At 39.7% G+C, this 25514-nt stretch overlaps 1 protein-coding gene across 2 annotated transcripts in view; it reads left to right on the top strand.

Annotated features, from left to right (window-relative positions):
• The first annotated feature begins 1057 nt into the window (after nt 1-1057).
• LOC104597233 (HEAT/U-box domain-containing protein) overlaps nt 1058-25514 on the top strand; it is a 69996-nt gene continuing 45539 nt past the window's right edge. Inside the window, exons 1-5 of one of the 2 annotated variants that reach the window (XM_010258678.3) lie at nt 1058-1188; nt 1293-1419; nt 1555-1666; nt 1999-2061; nt 15616-15693. In XM_010258678.3, the coding sequence (XP_010256980.1) occupies nt 1364-1419; nt 1555-1666; nt 1999-2061; nt 15616-15693 (309 nt within the window). In that variant the 5' untranslated portion in view covers nt 1058-1188; nt 1293-1363. Of the gene's footprint in view, nt 1420-1554; nt 1667-1998; nt 2062-15615; nt 15694-25514 lie in introns of both variants that reach the window. The other variant, XM_088898379.1, reaches the window with a different exon arrangement.

The following is a 25514-nucleotide window of genomic DNA, read 5'->3' as shown; positions in this document are numbered from 1 at the left end:
TGTGCAATCCTAATGGCATTATTTGTCTCATTCTTGTCCCATCTTTGTTCTATGCAAGGTGCACTGGATTTCTTAAATCTCTTCAAGGTTTTCTTCAATGCCCGGACTCACCAAATGGAACAGTTTACGACTACAAGGTTTCATATCCTCCTAAAAAAATCATTGGGAAGGTTTTCTTGCAGGTATTCACCGAATTTAATAGCTGGAACGGAAAGTGAGGCCAACATGTTAGTGGGTACTTCAAGTGAAATAAAAGCTGGAACAGAAACCTTATATTTTGTATAAATACAAATATATAGAGTGCAAAGTCTTATATTTTATATGTATTTGCATTATATATATTTGTATTTGTATTCTTTCCAAACTGAGGAAACAGTATAAATACAAATATGTAGAGTTATACTTCTTGATGCTAACCAGTCTGTGGTTTGCTTCCGTTTTCTGTGTATTTGCAAATTGCAATGTGATTTTATGGAAGTTGTTTTGATCATTTATTAATTAATTAGACGGTGAAAGGGAAAATCTATGATGTGGGAAAGCTATCATACTGCTCCAAATCTGTTTCTAGTGTCAGGTTGGGTCTACTACCCACGAATTCACATCTGTGCCGCATAGCATATCAACCGTGTATTGAAATTTGGAAACATCTCCCACCGTCAACTTTAAGAGATATTCCCATCCCACCGTTAACTTCAAAAGATATTTCCAATACACATTTAGATGTGCATGCAGGGCGCAGATTTGATCTCCACCAATTATTCCCATATCCCTGCCGTATTGTCACGGGACTAGTCGTTGGGCCCCATGCAGCACTCGAATGAAATGAGTCACTTGTGATAATATGGGATAATATTTAAAAATTATGATGATTTCTTAAAAATTTTTTACCAATCAACTCATACAATGTCTTTCCTGCATCATAGGTTTTCCCTTTTGTTCCCACATCATAGATTTTTTACCAATCAACTGATATCGTCCGTTGTCTATTTGTCTTCTTTCTATGAATATAGAAGTCCAAGCCCAAATTCCTGAATACTTCATTTAATTCTGGGCTTTTCATTGATCAGTTTGGAGGCCCATAGGCATTTTAGAAGTGGGCCCAACATAGCCACGACCCACGGGGATGTAGCAGTAGTTCACTAGTTCTTTCTTCGAGCTTCGACACCAGTCGGCGCCGAGCAATCGACGGTACGAAAACTCCGCGAAGTGTTTTATCACCGTCTCGATCTATGACTAGACGTTGATTCAGGTTTCACCGGGAATAATTGACAAAACTTTGAATTCGCATCCAGGCTGTAGGTCAATTATTAGGGTTTTAGCTTTTAGGCAAGTTCAGAGCACAACAGCATCAGATTTGAGAAAAATGGGGAGACCAAAGGGAGAAGGAGCGAGAAGCAAGACCCGTCCTTCGAGCAGCAGGTGTTTTTCCATAGTATTCTTATTATTTCTTATTCAAAAGTCTACTTTTCTTCTTACTACATTCGGTGCTTTATGTTTGTTAATGTTAAACTTCATAAATACAATTCAATATTTCGATTTTGTGTTCTTTCCCAGCCTAGCTGCATCTTTGTTGCCTGCGGGAACTGCTACCGTAGGATTCGGAGGTTATGTCGGAAGTTCTCGGCTCGAATCGTCTCTCCCGGGCGACGATGCGTTTCCTTTTTCGGTAACTTTTCTTTATTTTATTTCATATATGCTTTCTATGTAACTCATATAGATTTCATTGGTAATTATAAATAATTTGAGAACATCAGAATGGTTTTGTCAAGTCACTTGAATTTCTCAGTTCTAGTACTCTACGACTAAATGAGCTCAATGAATTGATATTTCTCCATTGAGTCGATAAATTAACATTGAAGGCGTGTTAACTAGGACCAGGATCAGAACCTTGGCACTTTTTGAATCGTAGGGATAAATGGGAAATTGCATCCTTTGTACACGACTTGTTTATTTGTTCTCTTTTTAGTTTATTTAATGTGTAAAACTTTCGGTATGTAGGATGTGGATAGTGAAATAGCACAGCATTTAAAGAGGCTTGGCAGGAAGGATCCTATAACAAAGGTAGCTCTCTGGAACTTCTCATAACAATCTTTTAGCTCAAAAAAACAAAACCTGAAGTCCTAATTTCTCGTGAAGCTGCCATTTTGGTCACATATTAGAAAAGAAAAGCTTAGTAAGAAATATCCACAATATCCATGTGCTACGTTTTTTATGGAAGATTTGCATGCTTTTCCATAGTTCTCAAAAACATATCGTTCAATATGGTACTGTTAAAAAAAACAAAAATACATATTTTTTTGAGTAATGTAAAAATACATATATGATAATATGATATACATATCACACATGTAACATATACTCATAGGATCACCAGTCATGTACTTAGAGGAACTGGATTCCTCCAAATCTTTGCAACTCCAGGAGTAGATTCAGCATGCTCATTATTTTGTTGCAAAGGGATCTGATTGAAAATGTACATCTTAAATCTTAAATGCTGATTAAAGTGTTAAAAGAATATATCTTCTGAATCCTCCACCCAAATTCCTTGATGCACCATTAAGTATTTGTCCTGTGTCCAGAAAAGCACCTTGCCATGCGGATAGTTTCACGTCAATGGCATTTACCATGGCAATTGAAGTGATCTTAGGTAGAATTGGTGGTTGGCACTACTACTTATTGGATATTATTGTGGAACAGTGGAAGTTCTGTTTCACTTTTCATTAAATCATTCACTGATTCACAATATTTATCCATATGAATAATCATTTGCAATCTCAGACCAATGTACATGGTGGTGATTCACTGTTTCACCATTTGCATTACACAATACACGAGAAGGGCCCAAACCGTGCCTCTTTTCCAGTGCATGCCACAGATTTTGATCTTCATTGTATGATCTCCCACCAAGAGGACTTTTTTTTTTAGAGAGAGTGGAGCTTTTAACTAAAATATCTCTATTCCTAAGTTTGTATTGGGCAGGATTCTTGAGAAATAATGTAAATCTAATGAGGTCTCCAACTTTTCTATTGATAATATCAATGGAAGCTGGTTAATATATGCTTCTTTCTCCTCTTTGGCCAATCAACAGCACCAATGCAATTTGGAAACCCCCACCAGCAAACATTAAAATGAATTTTGATGATGGCTTCAGCCTTTGAAACCCAGGACCATCAGGTTTTGGTAGAGTATTTAGAAACAATGTGGAAGATGTGATACTTGCTTATGAGTTACTGGCAGTTAATGCAAGGGTAGTAACTAGCAAACCCAGCAAGTTTTTCAGGCTTTGTAATTGAAGGAGACATAAGATCAATCATAAGCTGGATAAGAGGTGAAGCAGATGGTCCTTGGATTCTAGGGAACATGGTCAGGGAGGCTAGGCATCTAAACCAAATACAAGCAGAATTTCTTTGGGTTGTCAAAATCTGCAAATTCCTTGGCAGATTCCCTAGCTTTTGAAGGGGTGTGTAGAGAACTGCTGTATCAGGGGAGAATATTCCTTGGGTTAAAATTGAACTGATCGAGGGGCTCTCGATGGAGCAGGGGATTGGAAACATGTTGTGCTAATATTTGTGTCTATTTTATTTACAGAAACATGTACGCCTTGTACTTATGGCATAAATTTCTATTTTCTCAATACATTTTTACTTTTCTGATAAAAGATCCACCAATGGTAGCTTAGTATTACATTGCTAGTCCCAATATTTGGTCAAGGAAGAAGGTTGTATCAAGTTGTCAGCCGACAGAATTTTTTTTTTTATCAGTAGAAGAAATTATTTTATTAGAATTAAAGAAAGCTGTTGCAGTACAATGTGATGACAGGGATGTCATCCCCAAGAGCTCTTCAAGTTACAGTTACAAAGAAATCCCAAAAAGGCTAATGAGTTCCCAGCAACCCAAAATACATCAGATTACAATTTTGCCCAAAACAAGCCAGCTCTATCAGCTCCTTGCTTTGCCAATATATCTGCCATTCCATTTGCAGTCCTTATCCACCCAAAAGTGAAATTGAATCTCTTTGCCAAGGTGTTGATCTCCCTAAAAAGCATGTCTGTATTTCCATATGAATTCTGAATTGTTTTGTGCAATGCTAAGGTGTTCTTTAGAAGGACGATATGCAAGGATTTTCAACTTGTTTTGGGGTCCAGGTAGAGGGTAAGATTTTAAGGTTTACAGGTTGGAGTGTGAAGGTCTGAAGAAATTAGAAGGACAACAGGCAGGGGCTTAAACAGGTGTTACAGTTCAGGCAGTTTCTTCATGGGAAACAATTCAACATGTACCTGAAGGATGAACTTTCAAGGGTGGTGTAGTGAGGAGTGGTTGGAACCGGAGGTTTTTCAGGAGGTGTTGTTTTAAATCCTTTGAGGTGCTGGTGGCTTTGATTGGACATTGCGTCTCTGATTGGATTCTAGCATCCTCAGAGTTTGAATAGAGTTGATGTCCAGTTTTGGGGAAGCCTTGGTGGATTGTGTTCGTTCTGCAGATTTGTATTCGGTATTCTGCTTGTTATTTTTTTTTATCAGTAACAGCAGAATTTATTAGTAATAAGGAACTTTAATTACAAGAGAGGGGGAGGTAAACTTTCTTAGCTCCCCCATTTGAGCAAAAACAAAAATACAAGATTATAAATGAGCCCAAAAGAGAGATCCCCATTCACCCCTTGCTTGGCTAACCCATTAGCAAGTGATTTAGCAGTTCTCTTTACCCAACTGAATTTCACCTCAATGTCCCTAGTCAGCCATCTCACCACTACCTCTGAGTCACCTTCAAAAACCACTTTTCTTAAGTTCAGCTCCCTTGCTCTTTGGGCACCTTCCAGAGCCGCAAGGATCTCAGCCCTAAGAGAGTCTCCTTCTCCAATAGGGCCTGAGAACATGGCTATAATAAGCCCCTCTTCATTCCTGAATGCTCCCCCTATACCAGAGAGCCCTGGGTTCCTTAAACTACTTCCATCAAAATTCAGCTTCATGAATCCAGGTGGGGGAGAGGTCCAAGAGGGAGAAGAAACTGTATTAAACTGGGCAGAATTAGCTATCTCTAACCAATTCCTCATCAAGTCATCCAAGGAAAAAACTGTGAATAGGTTATTGATAAAAAAAAAACTGTGAATAGGTTCAGAGATTTCAGCCAGTGAGTCACCCTTAAATGTATCCACTCCATTACATTCTCAATGGTCATTTCCATTTCTGAGAAAGTACGTGAGTTTCTTTCTTCCCAGATAGACCAGTAGACTTCAACCCTCATACATCTCCACATAATTCTCCCTGATTTTAAAGGCCAACTAAAGTAAGAAGGAGAGAAGAGGCTTTGCACATTCAAGGGAGGGGTTCGACTGCAACCAAAAAGGGAGAAAACCCATTCCCAAATAGTTCTAGCAAACAAGCAAGAAATCAATAGGTGGTAACCGGTTTTCCCTTCAACTTTACAAAGAATACGCCTATGTGGGGATAAACAAGAATTGGGTTTCTTTCTTTGAAGCAGGTCACTTGTGTTAATTCTTTCTAGGAATGCTTCCCAACAAAAACTACCAACCTGAGGAGGAATGGGTTTGCTCCAAACCTCTTTAACAGGGAAAGAGAAACCACTAGAGGTAGAAGGCTGAGATAATGTCTCAAAGAAGGAAGCACAAGAGAAAGTACTAGAGGAGGATGGGGTACAAATTTTGATATCTTCCTGAGAGGGGTCCAAGAAAACATTCTCAAGAATGGTTAACATGTTCAAAGTTCTCCAAAGGTCTGTCTCTTTAATGGCCCTTCTCAGGCCCAGGTTCCACCCAAACCCAGAAGAGGAATCAGAAGGCACAAGAAAAGAAGAGATGGGTTCATTCTTCAAGTTAGATAGGGCATACAAAGAAGGAAATTGGTCCATCAAAGGGGAATCCCCAACCCAAGTTTGCTCCCAAAACTTTATAAGATTGCCGGAATTCACATCATACCTGATCCACAGGGAGAAGATTGGAAGAAGATCATGGATGACTTTCGAAGGAGAAGCATCTGTAAGCTATAGTCCTTGCCAGAATTCCAAGGTCCTAGCCATTGTCCTCCAACCCATGAATGCTAGCCACTATCTTTGTCCACAATTTTTCCTTTTCCAACGGAAATCTCCATAGCCACTTTACTAGTAAAGCCATATTCCTTTTCTTGATATTCCCAATCCCATGACCACCTAGCTTCTTACATCTACTTACCACCTCCCACCCTACTCTATGGTCCCTCTTCTCCTCTCCTGGCTCCCACAAAAAGTCTCTCATTAGCTTTTCCAGTTTATTAGAGACTTTTGTGGGTATCTTAAAAACTGATAGGAAATACACAGGTAGGTTAGTTAGGGTAGATCTAATCAAAGTGATTCCCCCCCCAAGGAGAGATAATTTCTCCTCTAAGAAGCTAGTCTTTTCTCAAATCTTTCCACCACCGGGTTCCAAAAACTTTCATTCTTGGGATTATCTCCTAGGGGGAGACCTAAGTAATTCATAGGCCACTTTGAAATTGCATAACCTAACAGGTCTGCATATTCACTTAATTCCCTTTCTTCCATGTTCACCCCTACTATACAACTCTTATCAAAGTTCACTTTAAGATTGGGCATTTGCTCAAAGAGTTGTATTGTCAATTTCATGTTTGTTTTTGATAGATAATGATAATGAAAATTTTATTAATTAAAGAACTAAGTATACATTATGCAATTCCCCACTAAGAGGTGCGAGGTGCAGCCTCCAAATTACATCATAAAGCTTATAATTGAGCCCAAAAAAGATGATTCCTATGTACTCCTTGTTTAGCTAGGAGGTCTACCAGCCCATTTTCTGATCTTCTTTCCCATTGAACTGTGACTGAAATATTTGAAGTCAGCCACTTAAATCTTCTCAAAGCCCCCCTGTATGACCAGACTGCCGTCTCTGATTCTTTTAGCCATCCAACAACCAATTTGGAATCACCTTCAATCATTAAATGCTCCATTGCCAACTCTCTTGCATATTCTGCTCCTTGTAACACAACTTGGAGTTCTGCATTTATTGAGTCTCCCCACCCTATAGGACTAGAAAATAGAGTTACAATCTGACCCTCATCATTTCTAAAGACTCCCCCTATTCCAGATGGCCCCGGGTTGCCTAAACTACTGCCATCAAAATTTAGTTTAATGACGCCTGCATCAGGAGACTTCCAATCCACCACTGGCTTGCTTCTGACTGTGGAATTTTTAGCTAGTTGTTCCCAATTTCTCCTTATGCCATTAAAAGTGTAGTAGGAGAGCAGATCCAAGGATTTTACCCAACTTATGGCCCTACATAAGATACTTTCTAACACACATGCTTGATCCCTCTCATTGTCATTAAAGATTCTAGCATTTCGTTCCTCCCACACAGTCCACACCAAAGCAGCTCTAATTCACTTCCACAAAACTCTTCCTCTTCTCTTTGGCCACCAGAAAGTTGTAGGATCAAAAAGATTGCAAATCTGCATCGGTTTTGTCCACCTGCACCCACAAAGATCAAAAAGCTTTTCCTAAAGGCCTACAACAAAAGGGCAAGTGATTAGTAAATGGTAGCAACTTTCCTCGTTTGCTTTGCAAAGGGTGCACCAGTTAGGAGAGATACAAAGACTAGGTCTTCTTTTTTGCAAAACATACAAAGTGTTGATTTTCCCGAGGAAGACTTCCCAACAAAGGGCTCCAACTTTAGGAGGGACAGGTTTGGACCAAACTTCCTTGCTATGAAAAGGTTGAGGCAAAGGAGAGGAGCACAAAGAAGCAAAGAAGGAAGCACAAGAAAAGGATCCCGAAGGTAAAGTCTTCCAAATACGAGAATCTACAGAAGGAGGGTCCAAGCAAATGGGATCAACAGTTTTAAGGAGCAAAGCAACCTGGTCAAGCTTAGAATCTCTCAAATCTCTTCTAAAACCTAGATTCCAGTTTATGCCAGAAGAAAAGGATGAGGATACAAACCTTTGAATTGGCTCATTTTTAAAACACGAGATGGAATACAAGGAGGGAAAGAGGTCCTTGAGGGCAGAGTCACCAATCCAAACATCCTCCCAAAACAAAACCCTATCTCTAGTACTAGCATCATACTTGATCAGGTACAGGAAAACGGGAAAAATACTATGAATAGCCTTCCATGGGGATTTCAGCGTAGCACGCCGAGATACACTAGCATCCCATCCATTGTCTGCCACACCATGCACGCTCCTTACCACTTTATGCCAAAGCCTCTCCCTTTCTAGAGGCCACCTCCACAACCATTTACCTAGTAATGCTGTATTTTTCTTCCTTAGATTGCTTAATCCCAAACCCCTTGCTCCTTCCTCCTACAGACTATTTCCCACCTAACCACATGATCCTTCCTCCCTTCCCCTGACTCCCACAAGAAATCCCTCATGACTTTCTCTACCTTCAAAATCACCTTCTGTGGCATTCTAAAGATGGAAAGAAGGTAAGTTGGCAAGTTCGCAAGAGTAGCTCTAATTAAAGTGATCCGACCCCCAAGGGAAATGTAGTTTCTCTTTCAAACTGCCAGCTTCTTTGCGCATTTTTCTACGATCCAATTCCAAAATCTTCCTTCTCTTGGATTATCTCCTAGAGGCATACCTAAGTACTTCAGGGGCCAACTAGATGTAAGGCAACCTAAGGACTCTGCTACCTCATTCAACTCCTCCGTCTCCAAATTTATCCCCACTACACAACTCTTTTCAAAATTGACCTTCATCTTCGACACACATTCAAACAACTTTATTACTCCTTTCAAGTTTCTAGCCTTTGAGGGATCTCCAAACTCGCAAAAAATGATTGTATCATCCGCAAATTGCAAGTGTGACACCACAATACTCTCTCTTCCTACCCTCCATCCTCTAAACATATCCAACCCATCAGCTCTCAAAATGAGTCTACTAAGCACATTGGCTACCATGGTGAAAAGGAAAGGAGAAAGAGGATCCCCTTGTCTCAACCCTCTAGAGGATAGAAAGAAGTCTCTAACCACTCCGTTAACTAAAACTGAAAAATGGCATGTTTCTAATCCAATCCCCACCTTCAATGAACAAAATGGTATCATCTACAAACTGCAAGTGTGTAAGTGGAATCTTCCCCCTTCCAACTCTCCACCCTCTTAGCAAATTCCTCGAATCAGCTCCATGTATTAATCTCCCTAAAACATCTGCAATCAAAGTGAACAAGAAAGGGGAGAGTGGATCTCCTTGTCTAATTCCTCTCAGTGCAGGAAAAAAATCCACCACATTTCCATTAAGCAAAGATTGAGTAGTGGTAACTCCTAACACATCCCATATCCATTTACACCACCTTTCCCCAAACCCGAAGTTAGCCAAGACCTCCAACAAAAAAAGACTAATCAACTAAGTTATAAGCCTTTTCCAGATCCAGTTTTCACACTACTTCCTTTTTCTTGGTCTTTCTGAAACTCTCCAAACTCTCATTTTGCAATCAAGATTTGACCAGAAACCTGCCTGCTCTTCACAAAAGCTCCTTGGTTGGGTGCAATAATAGTCGGGAGAACTCTCTTAATCCCAAGAGACAACACTTTTATGATTATTTTATATATAAGCCGCTCACCAAGCTTATCGGTCTATAATCCTTCGGGTGTGAAGCCTCTCTCTTCTTTGGGACCAAAGCAATAAAAGTGGAGTTCAAACCCGGATTAATTACACCCCTTCTTTGGAATTCTTCAATAAAAGTGGAGTTCAAATCCCTTTCCAAAATTTCCCAACAATCCTGATAGAATGCCATCATGAAACCATCTGGACCCGGAGCTTTTGTTCTATCCATTGAAAACATAGCCTCCTTTATTTCTTCTAATTCAAACTTCCTTTCTAATAAATTCCTGATCTCATCCCCTATATTCGGCCAATCCAGTCCCTCTAACCAAAAACCCTCTCATTCAGTGGCCTTCTAAAGATAGATTTGAAATGATTTACAAAGGCCCCTGCTATCTCTGTTTGGTGGGAAATAACTGTTCCTTTGACTTCCATCTTTGAAATGAAGTTCTTTTTCCTTCTACCATTAGCCACTGAATGGAAGAATCTAGTATTTCTATCTCTCTCCTTTAACCGCTTGCACCTAGATTTCTGTCTCCAACTTATTTCTTCTTTGTGCAGAAGCTCCTCCAATTGCTTCCTCAATTGTTTACTCAAACCCCATCAAGCCTCCTTGTCTTCCTCTCCAAAAGCTCCGTTCCTTCTTTCAAGTCTATTTCCTCAATTTGCTCGGACAGAAATTGCTTTATCTCCTCCAATCTTCAAAACTCCAATAAGTTCCACTCCTTTATCTAAGATTTCAGGAATTGAAGCTTCTTGTGGAATCTCTTACCTTCCCAATTTACTATGGGGTTGCATAGCTCCCACTATTCTTTGACTTTCTTGGTGAATCCCGGATGAAGCAACCACTTATTCTCAATTCTGAATGGGGTAGGTCCCTCACCTCTCATATCTTCCTTACACAAAACTATGGACCAATGGTCTAAGGTAAGTCTAGGCAAAGCCCTAGAGTTTACATTTCCCCAATGCTCTTCCCAATCTGTTGAGAACAAGAACCTGGTTCAGAGCAAACTGGTTTTGACTGGAGGTTGGACCAAGTGAACCTATTGTTTGCTAGTGGGGTTTCTTTAAGCTCAAAGGCATTCACAAAGAGGTTGAAATTTCTCATACTTGTAGTCACTCTCTGTCTAGGACTGTTGGTTTCCTCTGTGAACCTGATTACATTGAAATCCCCTCTCACACACCAAGGTCCTTCACACAACCCCCTTATATCACTCAACTCTTCCCACAACTTCTTCCTCTGCCTGTAATCATTGGGGCCGTATACATTTGTTAGGACCCATTCAAATCCATCTTCCACCTACCTAAAGTTCAATGAAATTGAGTGGTCGTCTATTAATTCCTCCAATCCTACCATCACATCTTCCTTCCACAATGTTACTATCCCTCCTGAGGATCCCCAAGATGGAGCCGCTGCCCACTTAATCCCCCTAGACCTCCATACACTCCTTGCCCATCTTCTGTCAAAATCCATTCTTTTAGACTCCTGAAAAAACACCATACCCGGTTAAACTTTTTAATCACTTCTCTGATCGTTGCTCTTTTCCTTGCACTCCCCAGCCCCTTGCATTCCAGATCAAAATTCTCATTTCAACCTAAACACTCGACCCATACTACGTCTGAACCCTATTTGACCCCTTTTTCTCTTATCCCCCTTCACCCCAAACTTCTTATCCCCCTCAACATCCCTTCTCAATCTCTCAACTTCACTCAATTTCCTCTTTCTTGTCTTATTTTCCTCTTTTTTTTTTTTCCGTAAAAAGGCTTTTAAATCATTTGGGTCCTTTAGTTTACACCCCAACCTGCTTACAAATTCTGTTAGTCTTTTTCACTATTGTCCCCTTTCTCCATTTTTCCGGGCTCTCCTCTCCTATTCATCTCCTCAATCCTTTGCCCTCTCTTTCTGCTGCTTTCCTCTTCCTTTTTATCCATATCCTCCCTCTGCAGTTCATTATTTTCAAATTCACTCATTATTCTTTCAATGATTTCCCAAATCTTTTTGTTCCTACACGGTTCCTTTTCTGATTCCTCCCCTTTCTTCTCCTCCTGTAAACTCATTGTGGCTACTTGTACATGGGACTCTGACTCTAGGATGGGAAGGGAATTTGGAACAAAAGACACAGCACTCATCAGTAACAAAAAACTGAATTGACAGGGTTTAAGGAGTTACCTGAGTTCATTTGTGGGTTCAGAGGAGGAAGCAGATTATGACAGTTGTCAATCCCTGTATTGGGTTTTGGGAGCTTTCTGTCTCTCTGGTTTGGTGAGAAAGCATTCCTGTCACCTGGTTCACACAAGGATCTCTTCCCTCACCCTATTTCTCACCCCTCTATGGTGTATCTCTGTTTAGATTTAGGCCGACTTGAGTTACTCCCTTATGAACATCTTGCTCTGAGTTAAAACCTTGTAAGGGTTTCTCCATTCTCAGGCATAGGCTTCCGGTTCCCCCTTTCTGTAACTGCTCCGCCCTGTCAAAAGTTTCTGTTTTGTCTGTCCGAGCCTTCATAGTCGTTTTTTCCTCTTCCAGCCTATCTTCTTGAAACATTTGCTCCAAGTTTAGAGCCTCCCTGTCTTCCTCTTTATAACACCTTTCATCACCCACACTTCCTAGGCTAGACTCCTCATCCGAAATCTCCTCAATTGTGTCTTCATCCGAACTGCAATCAACCCAACCTTCGTCTTCCTCTTCACTCTCTTCTATTCGGTTCCTTGTGTACCGCGGATTTGGACGATCTGCAGCACTATGATTTGAAATCCTTTCTAGGTCCTTTCGTGAGACCCATTTCAGAGAGCTTTGGTGGCTTTCTCCTCCTTGTTTCCGCCCCTGTTGTCTCCCCTGTTCGAACGTCCCCTTTTGGGATGATGATAGATGGGAGAAAGCCTCCATGATCTCCCTCTCACTTCCCCGACCCACGTGACCACTTAAGTTGTCACGTGGGTCATTTTGTAAGCTGCTCGGTCCATCACAAAGTTTGTTCCCTCCTGCCGGTTCAGACCAAGCAGCTTGGGTGATGGCAGCCGATCTAATCCTTCCTCTAGCCACGTCATCATAGGAGAGCCAGTCCACATTTCTACTTGTTCGTTCAAAAAATTTTGAACTAATTTCTTTGAAAGGCAGCCGATCTAATCCTTCAGTATTCTGCTTGTTTGTATTGGTGTTTTGTTGGTGTTTGTTGTTTTGTAGTGCTGAGGTGCTTTCTTGTCACCTCCTTCTCTGTAATCTTTTTTCTTTTAATAAAGTTTCTTTTATTTACTCTTCAAAAAAAATGCTAAGGTGTTCTTTAATGATGATACATTGCATTTACACCTAGGTGCAGTGACAAATGAGTAAGAGTATCATCACTAGGATGCTCTCTATAAACTACATGCTGCAATGACACCCAATTGCAGTGATAAGTGAACAATGTTTTCTGCACTCTAATGGAACCTCAGAACTCTGACTAGTAAGATAATGGAAATAATTGATACAGTGAAAAGAAGATGCACTAATATAGCATGTTTAAAGAGATGAAATGGAAGGAAAAAAAGCTAAGAAGATCAATGAATACAAACTTATGCATATAAGAAGGTTAATAATAAATTTTTGCAATAACAAACACATTTTAAAAAGAAAGACAAACAATTACTTTCGAAAGTGGATCAAATAATAACCACATAGGTAGTTGCTGATAAAACAGCAACAATCAAGAAAAGGGCATTTTATTGTTTTAAAAATATCTAACAAGGCACCTAGGCATATTCTGTCCATTCCTTTAATGGAATGGTAACAATGGCTTATGTGATCATTGGATAATGTTGGGGGGGGGATTTGACCAAAGAATAAGGGGTACCAATAAAAAAGAATAGGGATTTGCTAGGCCAAACTATGGGGTGGGGGTCCTTGGGGTTTACCCTCATTTTTACTTCTTATTTTCCTTTTTGAAATATTTTTATTTGTACATAAGTCATAAAATAGAGTTGATTTCATATTTTATATAATATAAGAGCAAGCATTTTTTAAATCCTTGTAAGGAAGAGGCCATTTTGAAATGATGTAATCATTTTAAAAGCATCAATTTCATAATGATATAATTATTGAAATATCATGCCCTTTGTAATTTCTAAAATATTACTGAACATTTTCATAGATTAATATTTATGATGTTACAATTTTTTTACAATAAATTATACCAAATTTCAAACATTTCCATTCGACTAACATCTTAAACATTTTTCTTTCTTCCCACATTAACTATAGAATAGAATCTGAACAACATCTCCGCATTATCTTCCTTTTTTTGGTGGTCAGAAGAAAGAGGGCCTAAAGAGTATCATTATCTTCTTTCTTGTTTGATGTTTCTTCTTTCCCATCTTACCAAAAAACACTTAAAAGCAACGTGTAGATGTACTTTTGCCTCTAGAAGCTTTTATCGTGATATGTTTTACATATACCCTGAACTTTCAAAATCTACTTAAATATACCTTATTGATTGGCCCCGCGTAACATAAGTAGGACTGCTGTCACTGTGCTGTACTGTTTAGAACCATTAAAAGCGCAGTCCAAATATTTTCTTAATACCAGTTTTGCCTCTAAATGCTTAAAACTTGGACAAATCCTCTTCCTCCCTTCCCTCTTCCTCGTCCCAGAACAAACCAGAAAGAGGAAACTCCCTATTTCTCTCTCTCTCAACTAATTAGAGCTTGCCAGATTTGGGGAGCTAAGTTATTTTATCTCCCTTTGTATTCTTTTCCCTCTCTTCTCTTAATTTAATGAAGATGATGTTATTGATCAAAAAAAAAAAAAATTAGAGCTTGCCAGATTGAGGGCAGGCCCACACAAGGCACAACCATTACCAGAACTTCTATCTTGTAGCATGATTTTTTAGTGACCGCATTGCCACTTCTTGCTTTCAACTTGGAGTACAACCAAACTGAAAGATTTGTCCAGAACCATGATTCTGGTAGCAACACGTAAGTCTGAAAATAGATCAGGTCCATCAGGATAGACTTTGTTGATGTGATTATGGGTTTACAGGGGGAAAATTCTAACTCTGCTTTTGGTAGTTGCTGTTATAACCCTTTGTGAAGGCTGTAGATGATGACCCAGAACAGAAGTATACGCGTAGCACGTATTGTTCAGAAGTCTTCTGGTCTGGTAGGCTGGTAGTGTGGGGGAAAATGAAACAACACATATTTTACAGCTTGTATTCCAAGCAATTCCTTTCTGTTTCTAGATGCAAGGCCAGAGACCGTGGAATTGGGATTGACGTTCCGTGGTCTATGCCGGATTGACGTTCCAGTTGTGTGGGTCTGGGGATTTGGTGTTAGTAGCATGAAAAAGAAGAGGAATGATGATCTCTTTTCCTCTCTTTCTTGTTTTCAGATGTTCAGATTGACTTGTTCTGGGCCGCACTATTGGTGTTTGAAAAACCCAAATCCAATGTTTTCTGAAGTACTAATAATGATTAGCGACCATTCAACAACTGACCTCATGCCTCTGGTTGCACTGATGTGTCTAGCAGAGGTGAACGATGAGCACTATTGTAGCGTTGTTGTGCTATTGCAGATCCGAACAGTGGTGTTTGCATTGTTAAAGAGGAGGAAGAGGAAAAGAAAGAAAGAAAGAAAGAAAATAGCATATTTTGAAAATTTAATGAATAGTTAAGGATATTTTTGTCTTTTAAGATTTAATCGGTTAGACTTAACCTTTGAAAGGTCGATGAGGTATATATAAGTAGATTTTGAAAGTTAGGGGTACATTTACAGGGTATGTATAAGTAATTAACCCTTTTTGTAATTGCAATGCATCTTTTTGAACAAGTTCATTTGGTGCTTATGAGAGAATGAATTCAAGTGTATGAAGATAGTTATAGGGGTAAATGGGTTGTTTGGCAATGACATTTTTCTTCAGTTTTTCTCTTCCATTCAGTGTGATGATGCCTTGCTATTCTGTATGGCTTAAGTTTTGGCATGGTATTGGCTATTTTTAAGTTCCAAAGAGATCGTTGTGATGCTGTTACATATGATTTTTATCTTCCTTTTTTGGTTTGTTGCTATTGCATAGGAACTTATTGCTCTTTTCTTTTTCTTTTCATAGCTTAAAGCTTTGACATCTTTGGCTGATCTTTTTAAGCAAAAATCGGGAGAGGACATTGTACAGATCATACCACAATGGGTATGCATTTTTTCCTTTTATTAATCAGAGGAATTTAATGAACACAGGAACTTTCTTTTTTCCTTCCATTAATCAAAAAAAAAAAATCTCTCATGATTTTCCTTCTATGAATTGTATGCTAAGGATTTGTTGCTTCATGCTTTACCATTTAGGGTTCCTGAAAAAAATTTCAGTTGCAGTATCTAAATTTTTTCTGAAACACAATTAAACTCAACTCAACTAAGCCATGTCCCAACTATATATATGCGGTTGGCTACATGTATCCTATCCCATCATTCCTCTCTGTTCTGTGTCATGACCATTGTTAAAGTGTAGCCCTTAACTCATTTCTCTCTACTTCAGTTCATTTTCTTTGTGGTCTACCCTTAGCTCTTCTAGACCCTTAAACTTGTAACTCTTTTTTTTTTTTTTTTTGAGAAAAGGTAAAGTATAATTGTATTAATCAACCGGTCCTTTGTACAAAGAGAAGCTCTGTACAGAAACTTAAACAAAAGGACATTTATCAAAAAAAAAAAAAAACTTAAACAAAAGGACCTCAAAAAAAGGCCACCCTCAAAAAAGTACAACCAGTCGTTTCCTCTTTAAAACCTGTCTGTATAGACAACCAGCTCCTAACAAGCTCTGTAGCCTTGTTAATGACCTCAGCTTCAGAGGAGGCTTTTTGATCAAAAGTCCTACTGTTCCTTTCAGTCCACACTGCCCACAGAATTGCCAAAAGATTCGAGAACCAGCATAATTTCCCCTTCTTTGTCATCCCAGTATGTGCCAAGCCTCCAAGCATGCTTTAACTGAGGCAGGCATGCTCTACCTTACCTTTAAGCTCTTTAGAAAATATTTCCAAATCACTGTTACAAACTTGCAGTGCAAAAACAGATGGTTAACTATTTCCATCTCCACACTGCATGGACAGCACCTCAAGTCATTGTACATAAAACCTTTCTTCAGCAGCATCTCTTTTGTGAGGCATTTCTCTAAAACTTCCACCCAAACTAAAAATTTGAGTTTAGAGGGTGCCCACTGTCCCCCAAATGGCCCGGCTAGGAAAAGGCACTTCATTTCCTCATACTAAAAATCTGTAGAAAGATTTAACTGAGAACACTGCTGATCTATTCCACTTCCACACTTGTGAATCATGACTTTGCAAATTCAGAGTCTGATCTTGGAGCAGAGCTAGGAGACTTCCTACCTGTTAATCTCCCAATCATTAAAGTCCCTTCTGAAAGTGGGGGTCCAGCTAATGTTATCTCCCCTCTGCACAAAAGAATCAGCTACCAGCACCTCTTTGTCAACTGCCAGATTAAACAGAGTGGGAAACAACTCTTTGAGAGATCTCTCCCCAGTCCAAGGATCTAGCGAGAATCTGATCCTTCCGCCATCTCCAATTTTAAACCTGATGCAACGTCTGAACTGGGTGGTGGCTCTACAGATTCCTTTCCACAGGTTACAGCCATAAGTCAAAAGAAGAGGACCACTGTCCCAACCATTATTGTCCAGCCCAAATTTCTCAAGCCCCCCCTTTTTTATTGGAAATGGTAACTTTCATTAAAGATATCAATTAATACATCATACGCTGTCAACCACTAAAAATGTTTGACCCCAATCAGCTTCAGGAATTACAATACAGCCCAAAAGAAATTTTCCCTGAAGGTCCCCTGCTTTGCCAAACTATCTGCCACAGAGTTGGCCGACCTCCATACCCATTTGAATATTACCCCAGCATCCCTTGCCAAGTAGATTATTTCCCTTATTTGTTGTCTAAAAGTCCATACACCCAACCTTTTTGTCTGCAGCCACCTATTAACAGTTTAGAATCCCCATCCACTTCAAAGTTCTGAAATCCCCATCGCTTGGAAAATCTCAGGCCTTGTAGGAGAGCCAAAATTTCAGCTCTCAGAGAGTCTCCCACTCCTATATGACCAGAAAATAGTGCCACCATTCTGCCCTCCCCATCCCTGAAAACTTCCCCAGCTTCAGAGGGTCCTGGATTACCCAAGGAGCTTCCGTCAAAGTTTAATTTTACCCTTTGTTGTGCTGCAGGTGTCCAATAAGGCTGAAATAGAAGCTGTCTGGTTGAGGAGTTTGCCACTGCTGACCACCCCCTTAGAATATCATCCATTGAAAAGTCCTTGAATAAGTCATTAACTTTCAACCAGTGTATAACTTTGATGGCTACACAGTCAATGACTTGTTCTGTTGATTTTTGTACCCCTTGGAATATTTTGTTATTTCTTTCCTCTCATAAAGACCAAAGAATGGCCACTCTTGTTAACCTCCACATCACTTTACCCCTTTTCTTTGGTAGTAGGAAGAAGCTTGGGTTAAAGAGGCTTGCCACATCTAGGGGAGGGACCATCTACAACCAAATAAGGAAGAAAACCAATTGGTCCAATTCCACACAAAAGAAGTAAAGGGACAAGAAAGCAAAAGATGTGTAATTGTCTCCCATAAAGACCAAAGAATGGCCGCTCTTGTTGCCCTCCGCATCACTTTACCCCTTTTCTTTGGTAGTAGGAAGAAGCTTGGGTTAAAGAGGCTTGCCACATCTGGGGGAGGGATCCACCTACAGCCAGATAAGGAAGAAGACCAATTCCACACAAAAGAAGCAAAGGGACAAGAAAGCAAAAAGTGTCTAATTATCTCACTGTTTCCCAAGCAAAGGCAACAAGCATGAGGAGAGAGGCAGTGATTTAGTGTCCTTTTTCTGTAAATTGTCCAAAGTATTAATTTTTTTGGAGCACCACCTCCCAACAAAAGGCTCTTTTTTTTGGGGGTACAGGATTACACCAAACTTCCTTTGTAGGAAAAGAACCTACTGGGTCCGAGGAATGAAGGAGGGCGGAGAAAAAAGAAGCACAAGTAAAGGAGCCAGAAGGGGACACTGACCAAATTCTACTATCCTGATAAGAAGGATCTAGGAAAGCAGTACCAAGAAGGGAGATAAGATCATCTACATTCTACTCTACCCATTTCAGATTCTCTTAACCCTAGGTCCCAGGAGTTTTCATTAACATGCACGAAAGAGGCCACTCTCCCTTTGTTGAGGGACATGGAAAAGATATGTTGAAATCTGACTTTAAAAGGAGTGTCCCCATTGCCAGACACCCTCCCAGAAATGTACTTTGTTACTAGCACAAGCATTATACCTGACCAGTGGAAGGAAAGAAGGTAGCAAGCTGTGGATTGCTTTCCAAGGAGAAGCCCGTGTTGCCCTAGGATCAAGACCAACATCCCTTCCGTTGTCTACCATGCCATGAATGCTTGCAATTACATTATGCCACAAGTTCTCTTGTTCCAAAGAAAACCTCCACAACCATTTACCCAATACTGCCAAATTCCTCAGCTTGATGTTTCCTATCCCTAAGCCTCCACTATCCCTCCTCTTCCTCTTTGACACCACCTCCCACTTTACCAAATGATCCCTTTTTGTGTCCCCTGTTTCCCACAAGAAATCTCTCATCAATTTCTCTAGCTTACTGCCCACTTTTGTGGGGATCTTAAAGGTTGAGAGGTAATAGACTGGCAAATTAGTCAAGGTTGATTTTATTAGGGTTATTCTACCCCCTAGAGAGATGTAGTTTCTCTTCCAACCTGCAAACCTTTTTGTGAACCTTTCCACTACCAGATCCCAAAAGCTATCAGAATTTGGATTCCCCCCAAGGGAAGTCCAAGGTACTGTAAAGGCCAATCTCCTACCTCACAACCCAACAACAGCTAGGCTTTCTACCTCCCCTCTCTCTTTATTTAACCCTGCTACACAACTTTTGCTCCAGTTTACTTTGAGTCTGGAGACCTTTTCAAAAAGTGTTACCAACCTTTGTAGATTAGTCATTTCCTCCCTTTCCCCTTCACAAAAGATAACAATATCATCTGCAAACTGCAGATGGGTAACCACCACATCATTCCCCCCAACTCTCCAGCCTCGTAGCATGTTGTTCACATCAGCCCTTGATATCAGATCACTAAACACAGATGATACTTGTGCAAGTCTTTGTGGATGGGCTTGGTAACACTTTTTGAATGGAATGGACAAACTCTAACCCCACCACATCATTCCCTATTTGACCCCAATTCACTAGATGATACTTGTGTGAGTCTTTCTATCCCACCCATAGAAAATCTCTCGTTTTTTTTTTTTCTAAAACCTCTGCCACCTCCGAAGGGATTGGGAAAAGAGAAAAAATAGGTAGGCAGGCTGGCTAGAACACTTTTGATAAGAGTTCCCTTCCTACCTTTGGAAAGATATCTTGCTTTCCAAGTGGCCAGTTTTTGATCCATCCTCTCTAAGATTGGGTTCCAAATGGCTTTTGATGTGCACTTGGCACCAAGTGGCAGCCCCAAATAACTGGTGGGTAGAAGACCTACTTTGCAGGCCAAAAGATCAGCCAAACTCTGTATGTTAGAAACTTCACTCACAGTTATCATTACACTTTTTGCTAAGTTCACCTTTAACCCAGAATGCCAGAAACAATTTCAACCAGAAACGGAGATGCTTTAGATTAAGCACTTGTTCCTCCGAAGCCTTACCGAAAAAGTTTCATCAGCATACTGCAAAATAGGAATGGAAGTATGTTATGGACGCATTCGTGGGGAAGAAGTACCGCCGCCGGCAGCAGCAGTAACGTGGGACCCTCATCAGATTATCTAGCTAGCCACAGTTCATCTTACCTTATCTTTATCTTATCTGCTTTCTTACTCTTATCTTATCTGGATTAGTATAGAGTCTGATTTATCTTAGGGAGTTTTTATCCTTCTTGAGTAGGGAGTCTTATCTATCTTATCTGTAAGCAGTTTAGTTAGTCTTATCTAGGAGTCTTATCTATCTTATCTGTAAGCAGTTTAATTAGTCTTATCTAGGAGTCTTATCTATCTTATCTGTAAGCAGTTTAGTTATCAAGGAGTCTTCCTACAAGGAGGACTCTTACCTCTTGTAATCTCCTATTTAAGGAGCTGAAATTATTGAATAAAGATATCAAATTTCCAGTCAAGAAAGAGAGTAAAAGGAGAGTTCGGTGATCTCTTGGACAAATCACCCTCTAGGACGCCAAGATAGGTTCAGCTAGGAAGGGGAGGAACAAGAGAAAACAAGAGCTTTTCCCTGTAGACCGACCCGTGACGCGATCCTATTCCCGGGCCCATAACAAAGTACCATTTGGGCTCACTTCAAAACCCTCCAACAACTCCAACTCCATAGCGTTATCCACCAATTTGCTGAGGCCTTCCATTACTATTAAAAATATGAGAGGGGATAGGGGATCCCCTTGTCTTAAACCTCTTGAACTTTTGAAATTGCCTCTAGCTACACCATTAACAAGGACCAAGAATCTTGGAGTGGAGATGCAAACTTTCATCCGGCTTCTCCATTTTGAACCAAAGTGCATTCTTTCCAACAAATAATCTAGAAAAGACCAATTAACATGGCCATAAGCCTTCTCTAGGTCTATTTTACAGAGCAAACCATTTCTCCCACTTCTCTTTCTTGAACAACTAGCTCATTGGCTATGAGAACCACATCATGAATATGCTTGTTGTGAACATAAACTCCTTGGTACTTGGAGATCAAGGAATCTATCACCTTTCTTAACAGAGTGGCTAGGATCTTGGCCAAGATTTTGTAAATACTTCCTACCAAACTGATTGGTCTAAAATCCTTCAACTCAGAGGCCCCTTTCTTCTTTGGAATTAAGGATATAAAAGTTGCATTCAAGCTTCTTTCCAAGGCTGCAAAATCATGAAATTCATCAAGAACTTTTAAAACATCAGCCTTAAGGAGTTCCCAGAACTTCTTAAGGAATAATAATGTGAAACCATCTGGTCTCAGAGCCTTTTCCCCTTCTAAATCATCTAAAGCCTTCTTTACCTCCTCTTCTAAAAAGGGCTTCTCCAAATCTGTTGGATTTTTTTTGTTGGGAAATTTTCCTGGAAAGAATCAACACTTTAGACTTACTTCAAAGAAAGAGACCCAACTATTGTCTACTTCCTAATAGATGTGCTCTTTGTAAAGCAGATGGGGAATCTGGCTACCATCTCATGGTCTCTTGTAAGGTTGCTAAAACTGTTTGGGAGTGGGTTTTCTCCCGTTTTGGGTGTTCTTGGTATCCTCTGGAGACTGTCCAAGGTTTGTTTTCTCCTTCTTTTTTCAGTTGGCCTAAGAAGCGAGGGAAGACTATGTGGAGGTGTATTAGGGCAGCGGTATGATGGTCTTTGTGGGAAGAAAGAAAGTTACGCATTTTTTCTGACAAGGAAAAAACATTGGAAGATTTGTTAGATCGAATCCTTTTAAGAGCTGTCCACTGGCCAAAATCTTTGGAGTTGTTTTCAGATTGTCCTATGGATGACTTGCTAAGAAACTGAAAAGAGATTGCTTCCACTGCTAGATGCAAGAGGACTCTTTGTCCGTTCTGGTCCCCTCCCCCCTCGGGCTTTATAAAGCTGAATTTTGATGGCAGCAGTGTAAGGAATCCAGGGCCCTCTGGGATTGGAGGAGTCTTCAGGAATGAGGAAGGGATTGTTACTGCTTTATTCTTTGGCCCTATTGGAGAAGGTGACTCTCTTAGGGCTGAGATCCTTGCAGCGCTTGAAGGAATTTGAAGAGCAAAAGAATTAAATATTAGCCGCTTGATTCTGGAAGGTGATTCGAAGGTGGTGGTTAATTGGTTGAAGACAGAGGACATTGGTTTGTGGAACTTTAACAATGAGAAAAAACAGTTCTTATGGCTGGGTAGGGACATTGAGATTCAGTACAGCTGGGTGAAGAGGAGTGCCAACTCATTTGCGGATGGGTTGGCCAAGCAAGGAGTGAATAGGGAGGCTGTTTTCTGGGCTAGTTTTTAATTTTTCTTTGCATTCCCTGTGTTTTCTGTTTTTGGGGAGCTAAGTTATTTTATCTCCCTTTGTATTCTTTTCCCTCTCTTCTCTTAATTTAATGAAGATGTTGTTATTGATAAAAAAAAAAAAATTGAAACTCAAACCATCCAGCTTTGGTCTTCTCTTGTAAGGTTCTTTGAGGAGATCTTTGTAAAAACCAACAAAAGTGTCTGCTATGCTTTTCTCTTCTTCCACTATTCAACCTTCAATTTCCAGCCTTTTTTTGGAGTTGATCCTTTTTCTTGCATTGGCAACCTTGTGGAAGAAAGCAGTGTTGTTGTCACCTGCTTTCAGCCACATAGCTCTTGACCTCTGTTTCCATTTTACTTCATTTTGGTACATTAGAGAGTCAAACAACTTCTTAGCTATAGTCCTTTTCTTTCTTTTCTCCTCATCCAAAAGCCTACCTTCTTCCTCCGCATCTAAAGCAGCAATGATTTTCGGAAGTTCTTCCCTTTTTTCCTCATCACTCCTCAACTTTTCCTTTTGCCACGCCTTAATCTTTCAGTCTTTCCTTTCAGCCATTCGAGTTTTTTAAAAAAATACATGGCTTGCTGAACCTTCAACTGAAATTTTAGACCACCACCTCTTTACATTTGCTTCCAAGTCCTCTGAATCCAGCCAACAATGTTCCAATCTGAAAGGGTCTGGAGTCTTTTTGAGACCTCCAGTGTTTAGTAGAAGAGATATGTGTTTAGATACTACCCTTGGCAGTGCTTCCTGACTAGAGTTCGGAAAAATCTCTTCCTGTTCAGGAGAGATCAGGAATATGTCCAGCCTAACTAGTGTTGGCTCTTCCTGGTTGTTAGTCCAAGTGTACTTTTCTCCAGAAAGTGGCAAGTTTATAAAGTCCCTCCTCTGAATAAAACCCACAAAAGATTTCATAATTCTATTTAATCTGGTGCATCCTTTTTTGCCAAATGGACTAACTGTAGCATTGAAGTCGCCCCCTAACACCCACGGTCCTCCCCACCTTCCTCTGACAAAGTCTATCTCTTTCCAGAAATCTTCCTTTAAACTGGACTCAACCGGCCCATAAATCCCTGTCACTGTAAAGCTGCAAGTTATTTGCTTCTCACAGAAACTTAGCTGAAATGGAGAATGCTCCCACATGTTTGTCTAGCAGCTTGAAGGAGCTGTTATTCCAGATCTCCTCCTGTGGTGTTTAAAGCTGGAAGTTCAATCCAATCACATGGATTAAAACCCCAAATGCTTCTTACAACTCTGAAGGTTAATTTTTGTAGTTTTGTTTCCTGTAATGGCAGAAAATCCTGCTTCTTATCCCTTAAGAAGCCCCCTATTACTATCCTCCTTCTGCTTGACCCTAGGCCCCTGATATTCCAAGTGATTAATTTTAAAGGTTCCGTTACTAATATTTTGAAGAGTTATTACTTTTTCTCGCGCTTCCTGCACTGTCATTTAATCCCCAGATAGGCCTCAGCAACCCCTTAGATTGCCTTCTATTTTTGTTTCCCTCTTCTACCAGAAATCTATTTTCAATGGCCACCAAAAGGGCTTTTGTTTCCTCTTCAAGTCCTTTAAAGAGACCCCTAGGAATTCCCCAAAGCTGAGAAATTTAGACAAAACCCAATTTGAAACTTCATTTTCTGTTATGTACATCAAATTCACTTGTTGAGGTCGGGCCTACTGGACCTCGCTGGCTGGGAGGATTACCGCTAACGGTTCTGGCGCCGGCTGCATTTGTGCTTCAGCTAGAGATGGAGAGCCTTCAAACTCACTGTTGTCTTCAGATGCAGCCAATGTTCTGAAAATCGTAATTGTATCGTAAATCGTAAAGTGTTTGAATCAAATCGTAAGATTTTTTTTTATTTTTTCAAAAGCTGTTAAAAACTTTAAAATATACCTAAATCTCTCAAAAAATAGAAAAAATGACTTTGTATAAGCTTTCTAACCCATAAACATCGTATAACTATATAGTAATGTCAGGCTTATAGTCACACTAGTGTCAATAAAAAGCAATATCTTGAAATATGAATGAATATGAGCTTTACATGACAATGAGAATATATCCAAGACTTTAGTTTAGTCAACAAAAATGATGGGGCAACCCAATATACTATTTAGATTCCCTACACAAAATATGCAAAAAAGTGCCCCACTATGCACAAATATATATAACAGTATAGCCCTATAAATCTTCTGTATAAGTTCATATTTCAACTAAAAATATGCATCAAAATATATCAATCATCATCCTCTCTATCATTATCCCCATCATCATCATCACTATTATCATCAACAAGTTGAATGTCTTCATCTGATGAAGAAACAAATTCTTCTTCATCTTGAAGCTGGATTGTCCCTTTTCTTTTCCTCTTGTTTGGATCTCTAGGACCTAAGGTAGAGGAAATTATGATTATTTGAATAAAATGATAAAGTTATAAATTATAATATTGTATATTATAATAATAGCAAAATAAAACCTACCACGTTTCCTTCACTTATCTACAACTCCTTCAACTTCTGTAAAACACTCTCCCATATCTATCCATGTGGTATCATTAGAAAGGGCAGGATCTTCCTTCTCAGTTATCCGTTCATCATTTGACTCCATGTCTGATAGACAAATTGGATCAATTGAATCTTGATTTTTAATGATTCTGACAGATGGCACATCAAACTTGTCAATTTGATCCTCAGTTATAATTCACTCGTGTATTGGGAATCGTTTTCTCCAAGCAATCATAGAGGCCTTGCTTAATTTCTAAATCTGCATTAAAAATTTAAAATTTTCATCATATTGAAAAGCTGGATTTAGCTAATAAGCTGCTGCATGTAATGTCCCATAGTGGCTTGTATCTTTTCCTCACATTTCCCAACTTCTTGGCGATCCTTTCTTTTGCTCGATCTTTTCTTCATAAATGTATCCCATGGCAAGCCTTTCATCTGAATCAAGTCGAAGAACTTTCACCAAGGGAAGAGTACTTTTTAGGCAA

Source organism: Nelumbo nucifera, chromosome 2, assembly GCF_055504915.1.
Source record: "Nelumbo nucifera cultivar China Antique chromosome 2, China Antique-T2T, whole genome shotgun sequence".
Lineage (NCBI taxonomy): Eukaryota > Viridiplantae > Streptophyta > Magnoliopsida > Proteales > Nelumbonaceae > Nelumbo > Nelumbo nucifera.
This window is presented reverse-complemented; position numbering and strand designations above follow the sequence as displayed.